This window comes from Vipera berus (assembly GCF_964194415.1).
Source record: "Vipera berus genome assembly, chromosome: 6".
In the NCBI taxonomy this organism is placed as follows: Eukaryota; Metazoa; Chordata; class Lepidosauria; order Squamata; family Viperidae; genus Vipera; species Vipera berus.
Window position 1 is genome coordinate 62,084,262 of NC_138208.1, and position 23,119 is coordinate 62,107,380.

The following is a 23,119-nucleotide window of genomic DNA, read 5'->3' on the forward strand; positions in this document are numbered from 1 at the left end:
TATTTGCACCATAGGCTGGATTTCTACCACTGTGTAAATTTAGAGAGAGAGGAAGAGTTAAGAATCTGCACATGCCAACATCCTGGAGATCTAAACAGCCAAACAGAAAGGTTAGCATCACAGTTCTCCTTGAAGTTATCACCCAGATTCACATATCATCTGCTTCAATACTAGGGAAGAATGTAGGGAACCATATGAGAAGCTATAAAACTTGAAAGGGAGAAATGAGAGAAGATGCAATTGTTTACTAACTCAGCTCCCTTCAAATGTATTATACAATTTTTAGAACTGAAAGATCATTCTGGATGAGGGTCATAGTAGTTAATTCTCCAACACATTGGAAGGACAAATAATTCAGTTTTAAAATAATAATAGTAGTAGTAGTAATAATAATAATTATTAATAATAATATTAATATTAATAATAATGATGATGATGATGATGAAGTTGGAATTATATATATATATATATATATATATATATATATATATATATATATATATATATATATATATATATTTTCAAATTTTAATAAATTATAATTGTTTGAACATGTAAGTATTTACTTGAAGTTATGGATTCTTTTTCCCTGAAAAACAGAGACTAGCAATTCATGTTCTTTGTCTAGATTTTCTGCATCAAGGAGGAGTTGGATTAGATGGACTAGATGATCCTCTCTAATACTTCAATCTTATGACAATCTTTGAATTTTCTTGTTGATGATATACATAATTATACAACAGTAATTTCAACATTTTCACAGGTTCCTTTCAAAAAGCAGATGGAACTTTTAGATCTAGTACACAAGGGTGAGGGACTTGGGGTCTGGGATTAGCTCAATATCAAAGATAAAAAATAAATGAATGAAGAAGAACAGAGGCTTTACAAAGTTGAAAAGGAATGAGAGTCATTTCCTGAGCACTCACATTGTCAAGTTCTCATCCATGAAACAGCGGTTTCTCAGTAGACCGGCCCACAGCTGCACACCGATGATACCAAAGATGAAGAAGACAAAGAAGCAGAGAAGGAGAACATTTCCCAGCATGGGTAATGTGTCCAAGAGCAAATTCACCAATATTCGCATGCCTGAGAGAGAGAGAGAGAGAGAGAGAGAGAGAGAGAGAGAGAGAGAGGGACCAGGGCCAGGGAGAGAAGGATAGATCACCACACAGGAGCAAAGGTGGAAGGTGGAAAAAGAAAAGAAAAGAGGGGAAACAAGGAAAATATGGTAGTAAGACTAGAAGATGTAGAGAAAGGAAGATAACAATATAGAAAGAAATCTGGAGCAAAAAAAGTGCAAGGAAGCTAGAAAACATACAATAGATGTGCAGCTTTGAATTATGTAACAATAATCCATTTAGTCTAATGGTTGATCCAGTCAGTTTGTCCATGTTGTATCTGTTCTTATAAACAGATTCTCATAAATGTCTAAGATACAGGAGGCACTTCCCATTTTTAGTGTTTCAAGATCCAAGATGTTAAAACAAACCAGAAATACCTGACATTTTTAAACTGAAATGCATTCCACATCATGGATATTGTTTAAATAAAGCTCCTGTTTATATATTTAGAGAAAAATAAATCATGATCATACATTTTAGCACCTACCTGTTATTACCGTTGGATCCTGGTTAACTGAATAACCTTCTTATACATGTATTCTTTAAAATTATCGAATTATAAAACTGAAATTTTTCAAATGTGGATTGTGTTTCTCCCTAACTTTGTATAACTTTGCCAAGCTAAGAGGCTGACCAGTACATCAATGGTAAGAATGGTTTGTGTGTTTTGCTAAATTAATCATAGTGCTTATGTATTCCACCGTACCTTGCATTTAAATAATCCTTTTAACAAACAGTAACTCTCTTATTCCCTCATTTACTTTTCTATCTTTTCTGAGACAGCTCACTCTATTGGATTGGCCCAGGGAATCTCATTTAACAAGATGTTGCATGTAGGGCAGTGTATAAATGACTAATTAGCTATTTATAACTAGTTCATTACATCAGTTGGCTTGGGAGGGGAAGAGAGAGGGAGAGATAAGATTAGGATTCTGTGACAATTCCCTAAGGCACCAGCTAATCCCCTTTTTATGCCCTCTGTCATAGAATTAGTTACATTATTTTGTGCTTTCCACTTTGTCTCATTTTCCTGTGTCATTGTTTTCCAGCAATTGGGAATAAAAAAAGATCTGACCTCAAAAAAATGCATGGAACCGAGCTCCATGAAGAATTAAAATATTCACAGATGAAAATATATATTTACAGGCATGGATTTAATACTTATGAAAGCATTCTGAGTTTCAATAGCTTCATTTCTTTGATGTCTAGATAATTCAAGTCATAGCAAGGGAAGAAAACTCACATAATACCAGTGATGAGAGATGGCATTTATGTCTCTAATCACTTATCACACTTAGCTCCAGGGACTCCAATTTTCATCAATAAGATATAATTGATGTAAAATCATTTTAACCATTGTATGTCTTATGCATTAAAAATCCCCTGATTTAGTTCTTTACAAGTATGTGAATAATAAATGATGAAAAACAAAACCCTCCAGTCTTTCTTATCTATATAACAAGTGATATTTGGTCCTACAGGCAAGAACTAAGTAAACAAAAGTTACAAGAGAAATAAGGTTGATTTCATGGGGTCTGAATCAACAACTTTTATTGAAGTATTATATGGCCAAGTACCCTAAATGAATGAGACAGTTGTGAATATTTAGTTCTAGTTAGTACTACATGAAGCCAGTGGCAAGAGAGATGAAATGGAATAAGAATTTCTATGAAAATGTTCTCCAACATGGTGCCATCAAGTTGCGTTTTACTACAGTTATTTTCATCATTCATGCTGGCTGTGAATCATGAAAATATTAATATAACGCAGATTAAGAGCATCAAGTTTGCCCTAGAGAATTTGTAAGAAATTTCATACCAAATAAAGATGTATGGGGCAGAAGGTGCAATAACAATTTATCTGGGAAAGCCCCATGGAGAAACATTAGCTTTAGCCTCATGTACCTTTGACTGAACCTCACTAAAATAAGTGGGACATTTGTAGTAAACACGTCTAAGACTGCTCTTCTAAAAAAACTGCAATGCCTTTTTAGGATGATAAAGAGGATGTCATATTTTAGGTTTAGTGCAATGATTTTATAACTTAAGAATTATAAAAGATGAGCTAATTCTGAGGGAAGAGCGTTGCAACAAAATGGGTTATCTGCTTAATGCTTCTGGATATCATTCCATGCAGGCCAATGGAAAGCAAGAATTCTTAAGTATGAAATCTCCTCCAGTAAAATATATATAATTAAATTATTCCAAATATTTTTCTACTTGCAAACATCCATTAGTATATTTTAATAAGTAATTCCATGGGAAATATGCTTCTCACTCAATTTATCACAAGTTAACAATGAAAGGAAATGGGGTATACTCAAGTAAAAATGACTAGAGGCATTTAATGATGTGGTAATGGGTAAAGTCTGATGCAGAGGAGCTTATAACCAACTAGTCGACTCTTGGTTACTTGATGAAGTTTCATTTACTTCAAAGGGTTTACTTATGACTTCCTAACTTCAAAATGTAAAACACATTGAGCTACAGTCAGGTGAAATATACTAATTAGCTTTAAAAAGCCTGCAAAGAAATGACACCATCTGAATGGTGCCATTTAAAGTATGAAACAAGAACCTTATGGAACAGAAAAGACACATCAACTCTTTGCTTGATTATATTCTTAATTCTCAGAAGTTCTTGAAAACAATTTGATTCAAACAGTAATAAAATCTACAAGTCTTATTATTACTTCATTCCCTTGCCAAAGCAAGATAGATCCATAGGCTTTTCCAGCACAGTGGTAGATGTTTTCTATTTTTTTAATTATTGGAACTTTCTGATTTGTAATTAAGATGGTATTTGATGGACAGCTTTTTTTTTTTTAAAAAAAAGATGTTTCCCTTCTTGTACAAATCTAAGTCTCTAGAAGGAAGAGATCATCCAGGAAAGATACAACTTTATAAACATCCATTTTAAAAAGTTTACATAAATTCATTTTGGGGGAAAATTCTTTGTTAGCAGGAATCCGGTTGTGACTATATAATATATAAAAAAGAACAGCAATCTAATAAATGACTAGTATCTGTCTAAAATCCAACTCCTAAGGTTATCCCTCTCTTCTGGAATATAACATTAAAAAGCCGTTAACCATTTTCTGAGCCATCAAGTTATTCAAGATTAGGGAGACTCATACAATATATGTGCTGGGAATTACAAGAATTCTCATCCAATACTTGGAGAGGTTGCTTCTAGTCTTCTATGTCAAAGCAGTTAAAGCATACCTACTTGCGCGATGTCAATAGTAAACATGGAGAAATGTATTCAACAGCTATACAATAAGGTCACAAATGCATAATAACACGCATAAGAAGACATTAGGAAGATTCAAACACTTATCCCACTAATTCTTTCCAAATTATTGCAATATTATGTACAAAGCGATGCCATTTTATGAAATGCAAGTCTTGATTCCTGATCAGTTTGTGCTTATTATAAAGAATCACTGGAACAATTCAAATAGCAAAGATGGTCTCAGCCAGGTGTCAAGGAGGCATCAGTAGTTTTGTTTTTATACCTCTGAAAACTCTGTAGTTTGTTTCAACATGTCATAGTAATAAAAAATGTTATTATGCAATAAAAGCCAAGCAGCAGTGCCTTCTGCCATCCTCCCCCTCCAAAATAGTTTCAGCACATTCATTATGTTCAGCAACTTAATCAAATTTCACTTAAAGTTTTCATGTGTCATGTGTTAGGCATTGTTGTACAGAAGTCTCCTTGTGCTACCAAAGAGTTGCACAGACAATGAAGTATACTGAGAGTAGTAAGAAATCACACAGTAACCACAAGATACACTGAGTTGTGAAAATAGAAAGTATTTTACTTTAAGGTGGTGTAAAAACAAAAATGCACAGTCAAAAAATAAACAGTCCAGGTCATACACAAAAATAACAGTCCAAGTACAAATCCTAATACAAAGTCTTCTTACCAGTCCAGAGGTCAGAAACACAGTTATGCAGATACAGAGCAAAAAAGCAATAATAGAGCGATCAGCAAATTCAGATATTCAGAGAGATCCAGTGAGAGAGAGAATCTACGTTTCTAGCTCACTCTTATGGCCATGAGCAACCTCACAGGCCCATGGATCAATTACCTTCTTAAAGTTACAACATCATCATGGCTTATATATTTCCAACCCAATATGTAGGCTATCATCATATGCCTAACCATAGGTGTTCATATAAAAGAAGCAGCTCCCCTTCCAAAGCCTGTTCATTACTAATATTTCAATGCTAAATGAAGACCTGACTATTTTCCTAGGCTCTGCAGACCATCACAATAGTGTGTCTTTTCATACAGTTTTATTTTGAATGTTTTAGGGCTTATATGATTTATTGTTTTTACTGATTGACATCTGATCTGATGCTGTTGATATACAATAGGTTAATTTTAGAAAATGAAAACAAACTAATATTTGCTACTGTATATCTGCTAATTAGTTTAGTTGGACAGAATGAGCTTAATTTTCGTCTCTGCAGTTAGCAGCAGAGTGACAACTATAGCTGTCTTTCTTTTTCATACAATAACAGAACTTGAGATCAATGTGATAACAACTGAACGTTAGGGCACTCTGTTCTACTAGTTGCTTTGGAACAGATTCACAATTCACACATTACATTTGAAGCAATTTTCACATTTTCCTCATATGCCAATTCTGGTCTGAAATGTGGCAGAAACTGTGAGATTCTGACGGCAAGCAAGCTAGTTTGGACCCAACAGACACCTTTTCAATAATGGTCTGTAAAATGATTTTTTTCTTTCTTTGCTGTCTACCTCTCCTACTGTTTCATTGTGAGATAGACATATAGCTAGACATATTTGTGTATGTGTCCACATGTGTGTGTGAGAGAGACAGAGACTCTGCCTCCATTAGCTTTTTTATTGTTCATGTCTCCTCATGGTGCCTATCTCCTCTGCTATTCTTTTTTAGCTCTTTCTGTTTATATACTATTATTTGGAACTCCATCTTTTCCTCCTCCCTATTTAGCCTTTTCCACTGCTAAAGCAGGAGCCACACTGGCTCACAGTGAGGAGCAGGAATATGAAAGAGACAGTGACCTTTTCTGAAGCTGTATTTTTTTAAAAAAAGCCATTCTGTGTAAAAGGGAATGGAGGCTAGGGAGGAGAACTCTGATGAAGCAGTATTTGGCAAACAAAACAGGCTTCTGGGACATCAAAATGAAAAGAGGCACTCTTCACAGTGAAGAACAGCAGACAGACAATTAAATATGCATGGATACCAGGTGTGGATTCTGAAAACAGAGAATCAGAAATGCAGAAGTTGAACCCTGGTCTCTGGTTTTAACGGGGAGACTTATTGAATATCAGTCACTGATCAGGAGACAATGGAAGTTTCTCGCTGGCAAATGTGCACCTAAAGTCATAGTTTGTGAACCATCCTTTTTAATAATATACTCCCTCACAATTGACTATTGGGAGAAAATATGTGTGCAAATGGAAGAATGGCACACACCGCTGGAGACTGCTTGTAGATGGATGACTGCAGAATTTCTCCCCTGGACGGAGAAATTATCCAACTAATTTCTCAAAAACAGAACTCTTTTGAAAAGACAATGGCAGCAATGTTACTGAGAAAAATTCAAAAGAAGGAATTCCTTCACAATATGTTGAGAATATTGCTGAGAAGCCAAGAAGCTGCAGATCACTGGGGAGATAATTCTATAATAAAAGACAGGATATTCACACAGCTTTCTTGGCCATTTCATAACTAAAAAGATGCAGGAATTCTATATTCTATTCATGTAACATACTCTGAAATTCTCTTCTTTCATGAGAGGATGGCAGAAGAAACTGAGAAGCTACCTTTTGATGCTATGAAAATCCATAGTATAATTTTGGAGGGGAAAATATTTGAACTCCCTTTTGGAATGGTGGGCAAAGTGAATATATTCTGGAGGTGCCTCAATGCCTTTTCTGACAACCTTCTGTCAACTTTAGAGAATCCATGTCCCCTCCAGACAGTTCCTGTCAACTTCTATTAACCAGCTGCCACTGCTGAAGCTATCTCCAATGAAGCAAGTAGCATGTGCCAACTTTTGGGAAGAAGTGATTTAGAAAAGGATGAGAAGTGTGTGTGTGTGTGTGTGCGCGCGCGCGTGCGAGCTGCAATTAACACATACAGACAAATCTCATATTTCAGTTCCAACCCTTTTAACATACTTTCTTCTCATATGTTACAAAACATCATTTTGTACATCCATTGCTTTTCACTGCATTTAGTGTCCCAAAGCCAAATTAACTGTTAGAGAAATAGAGTTTTCTTATGCAATATTAATCATTATAATTTCCAGGTGCCTACATGAAGATATTAGGAGGCCTCCACTTAATAAAAAATCACCCAAAGGGCAGTTGACATTATTAATTTCATCTTCTCCATTGTAGCATGACTTGCGATTTGTGACCAGGTATACAGGGGGCAAGATCTGGCTGATGCTATTTAATGCCAGAACTGCCAGCAATAAATCTCTTGTCATCCATAAACTTATTGTGGATGAGAGGATAGATCTATCTTGCATTACTGACATATTGAGAGGTGACAGATGCAGGATATACCTCCCCCCCCCTTGGAAATGAACCATTCTGGGTTTGGGATTAGCCATGAACTAAAGGCAGAAAAAATGGCATGGTAACTATCATGTGAAAAAGTTGCTCTCTAGGGACAAACTGAGTTTCCCCCCTGCCCCCCAGCTTCACTTCCCTGCTACTGTAACCAATGACATCACAATGTCACAAGAACAAACATGTAACTTGCAATTTAATCTGAAGGAGAGGGATAGTTACTTCCATTAATTGTCTTGGCGAGATCACTGTCTGATTGACTTGGAACTGAGTTGCTCTATCAACTTCCACAGGGAGAATAGATCTACTTGCTTGGGTGATCCTAAGCAACTAGTGAATCCTTTGGTTTCTCAGAAAATGCTTAGAATTTCTTGGATTAAGAGCCCTTGCTCACCTCAGATGATTGCAATATGGTCTATATGGGGCTGCCCTTGAAGACTGCCAGAAATTGCAACTGATCCAGAATGCAGAAGCTCAGGAAGTTTGGGATGCTAGCCAACTCACCCATGCAACACTTTTTTTAGGAGCTGTTTAGTTACTGATTTGTTTCTGAGTATAATACAAGATTATACTTGTAATTTTTCACCTTTCATGCTTGTGTTGGCTCACAGCCTGGATATCTGCAGGACCATCCCCCAGTAGTCTCTGCCTGTTCAATGAGATCTGGAAAAGAAAGTTCCCTCAGACCCTGATCTTTAGGGAATGTTATCTAAAGGGATTTAATGGGTTGTTGCAGTGGGCTTTTGAAATCTGAGGTATTGTTTTTCTCTCTCTCCTGGAGAGTGATCAGTAATATGGACCATAGCTGCTCTTTGACCCCTGGGAAATGTTATATTGTTATTCTATTTATATTTTTATAATCTTATTACCATTTTGGAGATCTATGAGCTGTTCAAAGTCATAATTGGAGAAGAATATAAGCCTAGTAAAATTAAAATATTTGTATATGGATTTATGAATCAGACAATACATAGATATTGTCCTATCCCACTTTGGTGCAAAGCCTATGAAATTACTTCTTGCACAATACTTTAAAGTGAAGTCTCTTCAACTGATGGAATTTATCCCTTTTAATGTATCCATAATTGAACTAGATGGCTTATACAGAAATACAGGACAATATTAGGCAGCCAGAGAATATTATTAGCATCTTAAACATTCTCAGAAATATTTATAAAATGTCCAAGAAGGCTTCACTTTCTCATTTTATGTATTTTCTCAGACCTCCCCCCCACCCCAACTTTTCTTAAATTTCTTGAAAATAACAGTTTTCTTGCCCCTTCTCATGAGGAGTTTTGGAAAGCATACTAAGTATGGAAGATACAGAGGCAATATAGAAATGTTATGGTGGAAAAAATAATCCCAATCTGCTGCTTTAATTAAAGTCTAAATTTACCCCATTGTTTTGATGAAAAATCTATGGTTCCTCAGGTGTTGTTGAACTACTGTTCCCAGGATATCTCACATTGACAAAGTGGCTAAAACTGCTAGGAGTCATGATTTAGCACATCTGACAGGTCACTCTTTTTATCCCCAATTCAACTTTCTTCAACCCAATATCCTCCAAGTGAATTGGACAACATCTCCCACCCTTTCTGGAAAAGTTCTCAGGCTTGTAGGTATGATGAGGATTATACCTCAAAAGATATGGAAGATTTTGTTCTTCCTGTAACTTGGGCTAGGGAACATTTTTACTCCATTATATCTGTGCATAGTAATCTCATGTGCATTTTACATAAATCTCTCAGATCAACAGCAACTTCCTGTTCAAGCAAACAAGAAATATATTTGGCATTAAGCAATAGACAATATAGGAATGAAATGCAGGTGAAAGGATGAGTAAATGCTGAAGTTCACCTTTACTTCTAACCAACCTGAAGTTTAATTACTTCATGGCAAATTTGTTGTATTACTTTGGTTTAGCAAGTCAAGGACAAGGCAGTGATTCAGGAGACAGTATTTGTATTTCTGACTGCATGAGTCACTGCCTCCCAATTACCCCTCCCCCCAATTAGTGGGGAGAGGTGGGAGATTTAACAATAGTAAAAGAACATGTTCCTGAGTTTGCAGAAATGCAGGTGAAACAATGACAGATTGAACTGGTAGAGGATACAATGAGAATTCCTTCTCAGGTATCACTAACTGTGGCACAAAGAAACACCATTAACCAGTTTCAAAGGATATATCTTTGTGGTTCAGCCTTTGCCTCATTCGCACTCCACTGTGGAGGCAGCCTAAAAAAATTTCTGTTACAGTTTAAAGTAGTGTTTTCTATCCTTTTCCAACACAAGCGTTAGAGATCAAACAATCCATACTACCTCATACTATCATGTTGGGGATGATACAATCAAGGACTTCTAATATCTTATTGGCTCATAAAGTTGTTGAAGGCAGCCTTCCTTACTAGAACTCACTACTAGGCAATGTACTTTGTAACTATTTTGATTGGGCTGCTTGAGAAACTGGACACCGGTTTACACAGATATATCTGCATATATAATGCTAAAGCTGCATTTTGCAAAGCATTATGGAATTTCTCTGCCAGAAGTCATTGTTGCTGCCATTAACATCTTCACTTAGCTCATATCTCCTATCCTGAACCTAATTCTCACCAACAAGGGGGGAACTCGCTGAAGAAGTGAAGATGATTGGCACGTTGGGTAAAAGTATTTTTCTTATTCTTGAATCTGTGATATTCAGATGTAAAGGGACTGAGAAAACTCAGCTTTACATATTGGACTTCAGAAGAGCATCTTTTAATGAACTTAAAGGAACATAGTTAAAATCTAACATCTTTTTATTTTTGAGGAAAAAAGCATCTGGGCAAGATGGGAAATTCTATAAAATGACACACTAAAGGCCCAACTGAAACAGTCCCCACAAGAAGAAAAAATCTAAAGGGGCCAGCAGGGATACACGCAGAGCTCTCTAAAATACTGAAGAGAAAAAGCAAATCAACATATATAGGAAATGGGAAAAGGGGAATCTTACCAAGGAATACAAGGCACTGTCTAAAAATAACAATCAGAACACAATCAGAAAAGCTAAAATGGATTAAGGCTTATGAGATACAAAAATAAAACATGTTCTTTGTGTATGTGAGAAATAAAAGGAAAGCCAGGGGGAATATAGGTCCATTGTGAGGAGAAAGAAGTGAGGTGATAACAGATGATGGAGATAAGTTAGAAATCTTGAATAACTAGAGCAGGTGTGCCTGGCTGAGGAATTCTGGTAGTTGAAGTCCACAAGTCATAAAAGGGCCAAGTTTGAAGACCCCTGAACTAGAGAGATCTCAAAATAATGTAGAAGAGCAAATGTCACCCCTTTCTTCAAATAGGGGGACCCAAAAAAACTATGGATTGAAAGCTTGTTGTCTGTGATGGGCAAATCTTGAAGCACTTAGGGACTACTTGGGAAAGCTTTCTATAATCAATAGGAAACAGAATGTTTTCACAACAAATTGCATTGACTAATAAGATTAGATAAGCTAATATTGATAATGTTACTAGCTTTATAGATAAGGGGAATACTATAGATTTGGTGTATATGGAACTCAGTGGAGTCTTTGACAGAGTATTTCATTAAATAGTGAAATATAGGCTATATGGTAGATCTCAAGTGAGATGACTTGATGACCATAATGTATCCCTGTTTCATTGTTAAGATAAACTACTGCAATGTGTTTTGCATGGAGCCATCTTTGAAAACTACTCCAGAACTGCAATTGGCAAATGCCCATGTGCTGATATGTGAAAGACAATATTGTATATCCATGTGTCTATATTGTGGACACTGCATTGACTGATAATACATTTCCAGATTTGCTTCAAAGTTTGGTTTTAACCATTAAAACTAGTACCTCATTCATGTAGAACAGACATCGCAAACACAAGTCCTGCTGGCTGGATTTGGCCCTTGGAGGACCCAGATTTGATCCCTGGGGCTGTCCCAGAAGTGGAAAGGGACTGGCCCCCGCTGCCCCAGCCCTGGCCCACCTCAACCTGGCTGGGTGCCCCCCCAGTGCACACACATGAAACGGCGAGCGCTTGGGGGCTGGTGGTGCACAGCAACAGCTGCAGCTCATTTGCCTCACCCCTCCCCTCCCCTCCCAGCCTAACCCCGTCACGCCCAGCCACATTCCGCTTTGCCAGGCCTCTCCTCGTGTGGCTCTGCTTTGCCAGGCCACACCTTTCCTCACTTGGGCCATGGCGTTCTGTAAGCCTGGCGCCCCAGGGCATTCCTGGCCTGTGGGATGAAAGGAGCGAAGATGGGAGCACACAGTGGCAGAAGCTGAGCTTGGCTGACTCCCAGTCACCCTCTCCGCCCCATGATAGGGCCAGAGAGGGGGACGCAGCACTCACACCAGATGCAGAGCCATAGCCTGGAACTGCTAATGGCTGGCAACATGTGAGCCTCTATGGCAGCTGAAGAGAGAGAGTGAGAAGGAGGAAAAAGCAGGAAGGGTTTCTGTGTGTGTGTGTATGAAAGAGAGAGAGAGAGAGAGAGAGAGAGAGACAGAGAGACAGAGAGAGACAGAGAGAGAGACAGAGAGAGAGACAGAGAGACAGAGAGACAGAGAGACAGAGACAGAGAGAGAGAGAGGAGGGAAAGGGAAGAGGAAGAGAAAGCTGAGGTGTTACAAAAAAGGGGACCTTCCCCCTTTCTCCCCCCCCTCTTTTTTTAACCTCCTCCCACTCTGTTCAGGTGCAGCTGGAGGAAAAGGGGGAGAAGGGGGAGAAAGCAGGGAGAGTCTTTGTGTGTGTGTGTGTTTAAGCACTGCTTAAAACAATATTAAAAGTGTATAATTTAAGAAAGAAAAATATTAGTAGTAATTTACTTAGTGCTGTTTGACCATAAAATGTGTTGTTGTTCTACATATGCCTGGCTGAACAGTGTGTTTGGAGTTGCCTCTAAATGGGCGAGGGATGGGGTGCTGTCTCTGAGAAGGCTCTGCTCGTGGCCACTCTTCTATAAACCAAACTGGGGGAATCATCTGGTCTAAATGGATGGTAAACAAAGATGATTAGGGGTCTGGAGGCTAAAACATATGACAAATGTTTGTGGGATTTGGGTGTGTCTAGCTTAATGAAAAGGGCTAGGGGTGGTGACATGATAGCAGTGTTCCAATATTTGATGGGCTGCCACAGAGAAGAAGGGGTCAACCTATTTCCAAAGCATCAGAAGAGTTCTAAATATATACTGTAGAACTAAGAACTTGTGAAAACAACTAACCAGTGAAAAGGCTTGCCTTCAGAAGTTGTGGATTCTCCATCACTGGAGGCTTTTAAGAGATTGGATATTCCATTGTCTGGAATGGTATAGGTCCCCTGCTTGAGCAGGGTCTTGGACTAGAAGACCTCAAAGGTCTCTTCCAACTCTCTTATTCTTTGAGAAAAGCACTGCCAACCTCTCCCCTTTCCCCTCGTCCCTTCCTGGGCACAGAGAGAGGGAGGGAGGGAAGGAAGGAGGGGAGGTAAACAGGAAGAAAGAAAGGGAAGGAAGGAAGGAGATGGGAATGAAAAGGAGGGAGGCAGGAAAGGAGGGGAGGGAGGAAGGAAGGAGGAAGATTGGAATGAGAGGGAGGGAGGGCCTGAGGGAAGTCCTGCCTTAGCGCTTGGCCAGCAGCAGCCCTGTTGCCCTTTCACCATCCCTGGTGGTCTCCCATCCTATTGCTGAGGATGCTTTGGTTATAAACCCAGGTCTCCTTGCATGGAGAGGGAGTGGGCCTCCCTCTGACCTATGCACTTTGTCCTCCTGTACCCACCATAAAAAAGGGACATGGTGGCTCAGTGGGTTAGGATGCTGAGCTTGTCGATCAGAAGGTCGGCAGTTTGGCGGGTTGAATCCCGAGTGCCGCGTAGCAGTGAGCACCAGTTACTCGTCCCAGCTTCTGCCAACCTAGCAGTTCGAAAGCACGTAAAAATGCAAGTAGAAAAATAGGGACCACTACGGTGGAAAGGTAACAGCGTTCCGTGCGCCTTTGGCATCTAGTCATGCCGGCCACATGACCATGGAGACGTCCTCGGACAAGCGCTGGCTCTTCGGCTTTGAAACGGAGATGAGCACCGGCCCCTAGAGTCGGAAACGACTAGCACGCATGTGCGGGGGAACCTTTACCTTTACCTTTTTTTTACCCACCATGAGCAACCTAGCCAAGGAGAGCAAGCACAGCAGCAGCAGCAGCCTCGAGGAGGAGGTAAGTGCAGCTAGGCACCCCCTCAGGGAAGTGTGGCTGGGCTAAGCAGGGCTGTGGGGTCCCAGTGTCATGGGAGCTCAAGGGCCAGGTTGGGTGCTTGACCTCCACTGCCCAGGGCTCTGGGCAGTCCGTGCCATTGTCCAGAGCCCATCCTGCATGGCCTGAGAGGGACAGTGAGGCTCCTCCAGTGGACCATGCCCCAGTGTTCACCCCATTCCCACCCTCCCTCTTCCGGAGACCCTCGGATCCACCCCAGTCCTGCCCAGGCCCACACAGGCGCCCCTGATGCAAGTGATATCGAGCTGGCCATGCCCATGCCAGCCACACCGACTTAGGCCACCCCCACCCCAGCCACATACCACTCCTGAGGGCAACCACATTGCTGATGCAGCCCCCGATGAAATTGAGTTTGACACCCCTGATGTAGAACAATGAATTGGACCTGTTGCGGGTTCCCAATATTTGAAAGTCAAAATCAGTGGGGGCTCCAAACCACTACTATTCTTTATTTTTCCTCACTTTACGTAATCTCTTTCTAGAAGTCAGAATGACACTTACTCTGTTGGCCTTCTAAAATTTTGTCACAATGGCATAGTTCTTCAAGACTTTTTGAGAGTTAAAATTGCCTGTTGTATATGAGTGCCATTGTGTCATAAGTTTATTATCATTGTATTCTGATGTTTACATTTTATTGTGATACTTTTATCACTGTAGTCCACATATGTTTTTGTTGGTTGGTAAACAAATTCAATGGATTTTGAACTATAGGTATCTGTTATGGGCAGATACATTTCTCTGCTGTACTTCTCTTGGCTTATGATACCTTGGTTAACATTATGCATTATCCAATGAAGAATTTTCCTACAAGCTCAACAGATTACAATAGCAAATCTAAGTTATTTTATTCTTTTGAAGAAGCCTCTAAGCCATAACATAGTTTGGGGCCTTAGAGGAATATAATCACTCTGATTTTTTAAATTTCAGTTCATTAACTCCTTATTCTTACTATATCTGTTTATATTCTTCTGTTGTCTTCATTAATATATGTGGTCTGTCCAATTCTGGCACCATCTGCAAATGTCATTAACAAGCCTGATTTCCCTGTGAAGATTATTAATGAAGGCATTAAATAAAATTTGTGGAAAGGGCTGAAATGTTCCACTGTTAATCTGTGTCATGTCTAGCTAGGCACCTGCTACCAGCTCAAACTATTTCTAATTTTGTATGCTTTTTCAGACACAATCATCATGCCACTTTCCAGTTGATGTGGCAGTTGTCTTATAAAAACCCAGGAAATAGAATTACTTCATCAATTCTCACAAAAACAATGTTTTGATCAGAAAAGCTAAAAATATCCCCAGAAACACTCTCTGTTTATATGCAGGGAATGTAAGCTAGGGAAACAAAATTGAGCCTAAATTAGTTTCACACAGGTATTGATGTGGCTAAGAGGAGAAAGTAGTAAAAATATGTATTACTGCTTTTCAGTTTGCTTTTCATTCCTGTTCTAAAAGGACATTCTTCATTTAAATACTAGTAAATCACTAAGGTGGTACAATTTAAACAACATGGAAAGAACAAATAAAGCTCTGCAACAAAATATTGCCGTTTATCCCTAATATGAGCATATTATTTAAATCCAAGGGGGAGAAAAAACAAGTTAACAATATCAAGTGCCTCTTTCTCAAACTGTATGTATTTCTTTTTGAAGTTTGAAGTAAAATAAATGTAACTGAAGACCTAAAAAAACTGAGAAGGTGTCTGAAGGCAAAGTTATCTGAAGGAGGTGCAGAATTGTAAAAGACAACAAAAACCAAAGTTAATGATTACAACCACACAGTTTAAGCTGCTATCTTAATTTTTTAGAGTCCCACCCTTATCTAAAAAATAACTTTTATAAAAATTTGACCTGCTGAGAACTGAGCAATACACATTATTTTTTAACTGAAAACCCAAACTAAAGCTGCAATCTTAAGAGTGGATATCACAGTTATTGCAAACAGCTTTCTCTTTCACCCTAGCTATCCAATTTGCAGCATTGTTCAACGTGGAACTACATGGCACTATTGCCTAAATAATTTCTCAGCCCAGCCTTCTCTGCTGGGTAACAACAAATAAAACTACCTAGCTGCATTTGCCTCTCCTAAGTTGTGTCATCTTCAACCCAACCTGCAGAGTTACTGATTAACACTATAAAAAGGTAAAGGTAAAGGTTCCCCCGCACATGTGTGCTAGTCGTTTCCAACTCTAGGGGCCGGTGCTCATCTCCATTTCAAAGCCGAAGAGCCAGCGCTTGTCCGAGGACGTCTCCGTGGTCATGTGGCCGGCATGACTAGACGCCAAAGGTGCATGGAACGCTGTTACCTTCCCACCGTAGTGGTCCCTATTTTTCTACTTGCATTTTTATGTGCTTTCGAACTGCTAGGTTGGCAGAAGCTGGGACGAGTAACAGGCACTCACTCTGTTACGCAGCACTCGGGATTCGACCCGCCAAACTGCCGACCTTCTGATCGACAAGCTCAGCGTCCTAACCCATTGAGCCACCGCGTCCCCTTATTAACACTATAGGTACTTAGTAATGATGCTGAGTGTACTGTCATTGCAAGGCTATTGTAGGGGTCACTTTTTCCCAGCCACAGCCCTTCTAACGTGCAATATGAAGATAATAAAGTGCATCTCTCTCTCTCTCTCTCTCTCTCTCTCTCTCTCTCTCTCTCACACACACACACACACACACACACACACACTTGATACAGTAAAATATACAAAAAAGAGATAGGAAATTAGAAAGAACAAAAAGAGGGGAAAACATAGTTTTGTCTTCTTTCTATTGTGTAATTATCATCTTATTCTTTTCTCCATCATCTCTGGCCCTTTTTAATGCCCAAATCCATAAATCATTAATTCTGTCTTTTCTTCTTTCGACAAAAAAAATCTTGTACGATTTCTTTGACCAATAATAAAATACACTGTAATTAGCAGTTTTGTAAAATAAATTACATACTTTGCTTTAAGTAATAATTATTTTAGAAAGAGCGAGAACACTCTCTCTCTCTCTCTCTCTCTCTCTCTCTCTCTCTCTCTCTCTCTCTCTCTCTCTCTCTCTTTGCTGCTGCTTCTTGAGGAAAAGTCCTTTTGGATGAGAAAGTGGATAAATAATAAGCATATTGAGACCGAGATCTGGCTACAAAAAAATTCTATATCTCTACTGATTTCATGGGAAAAAAGGAGTCTATATTTCAGAGATATTAAGAAACATTCTTGATGGGGGTGGGCATGGGGGTGGGCATAGTTTCCTGGTGACATGTCCAGCCTGTGGGCCGGCAGTTTGACACCCCTGATATAAACCATAAAGTGCCGTCAAAAAGAAAGGTAATAAACATCTCATGTTACTTTACAAAGATCATAAGTACAGCTTACTTTTCTGATTCTGAAAGGGGTAGCAATACTACAGAGTAATGCCTAAGCTCACTCAAGGTGGATCTACTCATTTTGTATTTAAAATATTGTTATACTTCTCTGGAGTGAGGGGAAGAGCATAAAGATTATTAAGGGACTGGAGGCTAAAACACGTGAAGAATGGTTGCAGGAATTGGGTATACCTAGTCTAGTGAAAAGAAGACTAGAGGTGACATGATAGTATTGTTCCAATATTTGAAGTGCTGCCACAAAGAAGGGGGTCAATCTATTCTCCAAAGCACCAGAGGGCAGGACAAGAAACAATGGATAGAAACTAATCAAGGATAGAAGCAACCTAGAATTAAGGAGAAATTTCCTGACCAGTGAGAAAAATTAACCAGTGGAATGGCTTGTCTCCAGAAGTTGTGGGTGCTTCACCTTTGGAAGTTTTTAAGAAGAGACTGGACAGCCTTTTTGGTATACAGTCTCCTGCTTGGGTGGGGGATTGGACTGGAAGACTTCTGGCATCCCTTCCAATTCTGTTATTCTTTCTATGATCATAAGTATTCATCCCATCAAGTCCAAAGACAGTCCAGAATGGTATAGAATCTTATGCCACAGGCAGAGGTTGGACCAGAAGACTTCCAAGGTCCCCTCCAACCCTATTTTTCTATGTTCCAGGTTCTAGTGAAGAATCTTTCTCATGCATTGAAATACAATTCTGTCTTTCCCAACCATGGCCAGTTATTCTGCTTTTGGAGATACGAAACATAGTTTCAAAGATATCACAGGTAGCAGGTTTAGAGCACTGCTAGAATATCATAGAAAGAAATGGAACCTAGGAAAGGATTATGCAGACACTTTTTCACCGCGATCTTTTAGTGTAGGGCTTGCAGAGCTTTTGCATTATTAGCTATTAAAGTAATATTATCAGCATGATGCAGGTTATTGATGTGTCTTCTTCCAATTTTAAAACCACACTCATCTTTCAGTCAAGCTTCCTTTATTATATTTTACACATATGGATTGAATAAATAAGAAGAGAGTATGCAGTCCTGTGACACTCCTTTGCCAATCTGGAGTCACCGTTTCACCATTTTCTGTCCAGACAGTGGCTTTCTGGCCTGTATATAAATTTCTCATGAGAAAATGAGACTTTTTGGTATTCCCATTTTTCTGAGCACATTCCACAGGAAGATGAAATATTATGCATGTTTGCTATCTTGAGTTACTTATAAAGTAATAAAGATGGGTTAAAAAAATCTAGGACAAAATTGATCTCTTCAAAGATAAAAGATATTTTTCAAATAAAAACTAATGAAGTGTAGAATGCAAGCCTGCAGTTTGCCATTCAGTATGGAAAAAGAAATCCTGCTTTTCTGCATGATATGCAAATAACAGTTAATATTAACTGTTACTAACATCTGTGTAATGCATAGTTATGCAAACACTACTATCATTATTTGATCAGAGCTGATAAGTAACAGTAAAATCTCTACTGTGCTGTAGTTATAGTTCTGTATAGCCTGCACTAATTCTGTGCAATGAAGAGAGGCAGTACTTAAAAGGAGCAGAGAGAACACTTTCTGTTTTATAAACTTCTCCCATATTCTCCCTTCCATAATTATTTTAATAAAAATGTATCTGTTTTCCTTGGCCTATACATAACATAGAGAGAACATCATAAAATACTTTTTAAATATGCAAGCATATAAAATGAAAGCATCAATGTTTACATCGTGGCCCAGGAAATCCTGAAAGTTCAATTTCCCTATGGAGCTTGACTCATATTAATCTCTCATACACAGAGACCTACAGTGGCACTAATTGGAACAAAAGAAAAGGGAAAAAATACCTATGGCCATTATCTTAACATTTATCTCTAGGGAGAGTCTAAGGTATTTTTAGATTATAGGATGTCAAGTGCATAAGACACCAGAAGTGCACAAGACACCAGAAGTCAGGTCCCTCATTGCTTGCTTGCTTACTGTATTTAGTTTTTCCAAATTTCATGGAATAGTCCTTTCAGTCACATATTTTTAAGCTGTATTAGTTTTGCTTTAAGGCTGCTTCACAATTATTTCCCATTATTTCACAATGATTTTGAGATTTAATGGTTAGACAAGGGGATTTTTTGTTATAGAAATGGCTAGTATATATATTGAGTATGCAAAGTAAAAAGTTGAGGCTGTAACATTATTATGCTCATTCTACAGTGCTGAAGAGTCAGAAGTTAATGCTTTTTCTTTCTTTCCCCCTTTATTCTACACTTCTCTCTTTCCACATTTCCATTTTCCCACTAATTTCATTTTAATTTGCATTTTATACTCTAATAAGTTTAATAGAATTGTATTATTAAATATCATCTTTACTGACTACAATTCTGTCCAGATATATTTGCTGCAGTTCCAATAATTCCTAGTCAATAAGTCTGGAAGTTCTGGGACTTGTACATCTGGGTGGTAAATATACTTGGAGTCCAACTATTGGGTTGAGGAAGTTAACTGTACTAATGCCAGTCTTATGTATACAAGAAACCATAGCTAGATACATACATACCTACAACATGAAAACACAGTAATACATCTTGATACATTTGCAGATACAGTACTGATATAACTGATAAATAGTGTATATTGTTATATTCTATGGAGGAGGAGGAGGAGGAGGAGGAGGAGGAGGAGGAGGAGGTTGTTATCAGGAAGATTTTCTGTCTGTATTTTTGTATATACATTACTTTTTTGAATGGATAATGTCAAGAAAGCATCTCTCCACAGCTTTAATGTCTAAGAAACTATCCAAAAACCATGCTTCCCTCATAAAGTCCTTGAAAGAAAGCAGCCAATTAGAAGATAAATGACTGAATATTGTGTATTGTTCATATTTTTATCCTTCAGTAAATCAGGCTGTAACTATTTTGGTTTAACTACAATCGGATAGCAACTTTCCAGATCGTTTCATGCACATCATAAAAGAGTTACTATAAACATCATGCCTCAATGAATGTTATTATGATAAATTTAAATAAATAACTTTAGCTTCAAGACCCCTCAGAGCTTAAAGGTGGGGCACTTGAAGAATCATTCCTCACACCGTCCAATTTGGAGATCCTTTTAAGGGTTTGCACTGAGTAACTGCTATGGTGGAGAACTTCTCAGAGATCAAACCCTATTATGCAAATCCCAGAGAAGTTCACTTGCATGCACTCTGACATGCATCTAGTTTGAATATGTATTTACATATTCATACTGAATGCTAATTCCACATTTCTCAGAATGGAGGGTCTTGATCTGACAAGAATAAATATGAGTTATGTTTCTTTCCCAAATATCTTTCCATGATCTATTTATGTTGTTGTTAGCTGCGAAGTCGTGTCCGACCCATCGCGACCCTAGGGACAACGTTCCTCCAGACCTTCCTGTCCTCTATCATCTTCTGGAGTCCATTTAAGCTCACGCCTACTGCTTCAATGACTCCATCCAGCCACCTCATTCTCTGTCATCCCCTTCTTCTCTTGCCCTCAATCTTTCCCAGCATTAGGCTCTTCTCCAGTGGGTCCTTCCTTCTCATTAGGTGGCCAAAGTATTTGAGTTTTAGCTTCAGGATCTGGCCTCCTAAAGAGCAGTCAGGGTTGATCTCCTCTAGGACTGACCGGTTTGATTGCCTTGCAGTCCAAGGGACTCACAGGAGTCTTCTCCAGCACCATAGTTCAAAAGCCTCAATTCTTTGGCGCTCAGCCTTTTTTATGGCCCAGCTTTCATTGCCATACATTGCAACTGGGAAGACCATAGCCTTGACTATACGCATTTTTGTTGACAGGGTGATGTCTCTGCTTTTTAGTGTGCTGTCTAGATTTGCCATGGCTTTCCTCCCGAGGAGCAAGCATCTTTTAATTTCTTGGCTACAGTCCCCATCTGCAGTGATCTTGGAGCCCAGGAAAATAAAATCTGTCACTACCTCCATTTCTTTCCCATCTATTTGCCAGGAATTGAGAGGGCCGGATGCCATGATCTTGGTTTTCTTAATGTTTAGTTTCAACCCAGGTTTTGCACTCTCCTTCTTCACCCACAACAAGAGGCTCTTTAGTTCTTCTTCACTTTCTGCCATCAGAGTGGTATCATCTGCGTATCTTAGGTTGTTGATATTTCTTCTGACAATCTTAATTCCAACTTTTGATTCCTCTAACCCTGCCTTTCTCATGATGTGCTCTGCATAAAAGTTAAATAGGCAGGGTGACAGTATACAGCCTTGCCGGACTCCTTTCCCAATTTTGAACCAATCAGTGGTTCCTTGTCCAGTTCTCACTGTTGCTTCTTGGCCCACATATAGGTTTCTCATGATCTATTTATCCATTTATATGTGATCTTATAAACATACTATAGAATCAAACCAATATAATATAGAGGTAATCCTCAACTTACCACAACTGACACCAGAATTTCTGTCCCTAAATGATGCGGTCATAAATCAAGAAATCCCATCACTGGAATGCTTAGCAATCCCAGCACTCCCTATTGCCACCACAACTCCAGACACGTGTGAGCCATTCAGTCACCAAATCATGCAGCCTGTTGTTACAATACTTCAGAAAGCCTTCAGAAAGCTTCCAAGATCTTTCCCACGTCTTGCGAGAAGTGTTATTTGAAGAATAATGGCAGCTTTCTAAAGCTTTCTGAAACATCTGTCAAGAATAGGCAAAACAAGTAAGTAACTTCTTCTCCAATACAATTACCAGCAAAAAAGTCCAGAGTTCTAAATAAATGAATTAACATTTGTAAAACTCAACATTCCACATCTACACCTTTAACTGTAACAAAATCCCATTTAAAAGGAATACAATGGTCCTGATATCCTAACGTAAACAAAATAAAAGAAAGCCAAAGTATGATGAAAAAAGACCATTTCTCATTTACAAAAGACAAGCTCCAATTATTCACTGTAACCTCATGTCTCTTCTTCTAGTTTATCACCACAAGAGCCTTCCAAATGTAGCTGGGGATTTATGATGGTACTCATGAACCAACCTCATTTCACCACTTTATTGCCAATTCAGTTCATCTTCTCAGAGTTGTTTCATTCTGGTGATCTGTTTTCAGTTTTTACTGTTCTTTAACAAAACTGATATAATCTACAACTGAACTCTTCATCCCAGACTTCCAACAGGAGATCTTTTAAGAACAAGTGAAATAGCTTTTGTTCCAGTACAAAACTTAAAGAATCTCTCTTTTAACTTCTCACTATTGTGAAATTAATATTGAGAGGGCATACTTTTTTATGAGCTGAACATGAGATTTATTTTTGGAAATGCTTCTGTCAAAAGATTTATTAGGAAAAACTATAATGTCTCCCAAGGGAGCTTGTTCTGTTTTTGTGGTGACACATTCAACCAGCCATGGCTGGCAGGGACCAGATGCATTAGGGAAATGAAATTTCAGTTGGCCTGAGGACTGCACCAGACTTTATCTGTCATGTTGGGGAAGCTTTCCCAAAGTGGATAGGGCTGGGGGCTAAACTTTTAAGAAATAAAATTAATGCATTAAATATGTACAAAGCTCAAGGCATTTATTTTACCCTTTAAAACCTTTCCAAACTTTTCAAAATGCAAAATGGGACCCACGTGTTTGCCCCCCCTCCTTTCTGGAGACCACAAAGGGATGCTGGCGAGTTCAGGTGGCCCCAGGATTAGCCCTTTATCAAATCACTCATCTAGTGCCAACCTAATGTGGAAAAAAGGCATGGATGTGCATTTTCCTATCCCCGTCATTCTCTGGATGGAAAAAGACTGTAAAGTAAAGGAAGGAGGCAGATAGACTTACTAGGCACTC

General features: G+C 38.8%; 1 protein-coding gene across 1 annotated transcript in view; it reads right to left on the minus strand.

The window, feature by feature from the left end:
- CACNA1I (calcium voltage-gated channel subunit alpha1 I) overlaps positions 1-23,119 on the minus strand; it is a gene marked incomplete at both ends in the record, with an annotated part of 359,559 nt that overhangs the window by 105,160 nt on the left and 231,280 nt on the right. Inside the window, 2 exons of the mRNA XM_081330234.1 lie at positions 927-1,086; positions 23,111-23,119. The exon at positions 23,111-23,119 is cut by the window's right edge and continues 89 nt beyond it. Coding sequence (XP_081186360.1) covers positions 927-1,086; positions 23,111-23,119 — 169 coding nt within the window. The remainder of the gene's footprint in view (positions 1-926; positions 1,087-23,110) is intronic.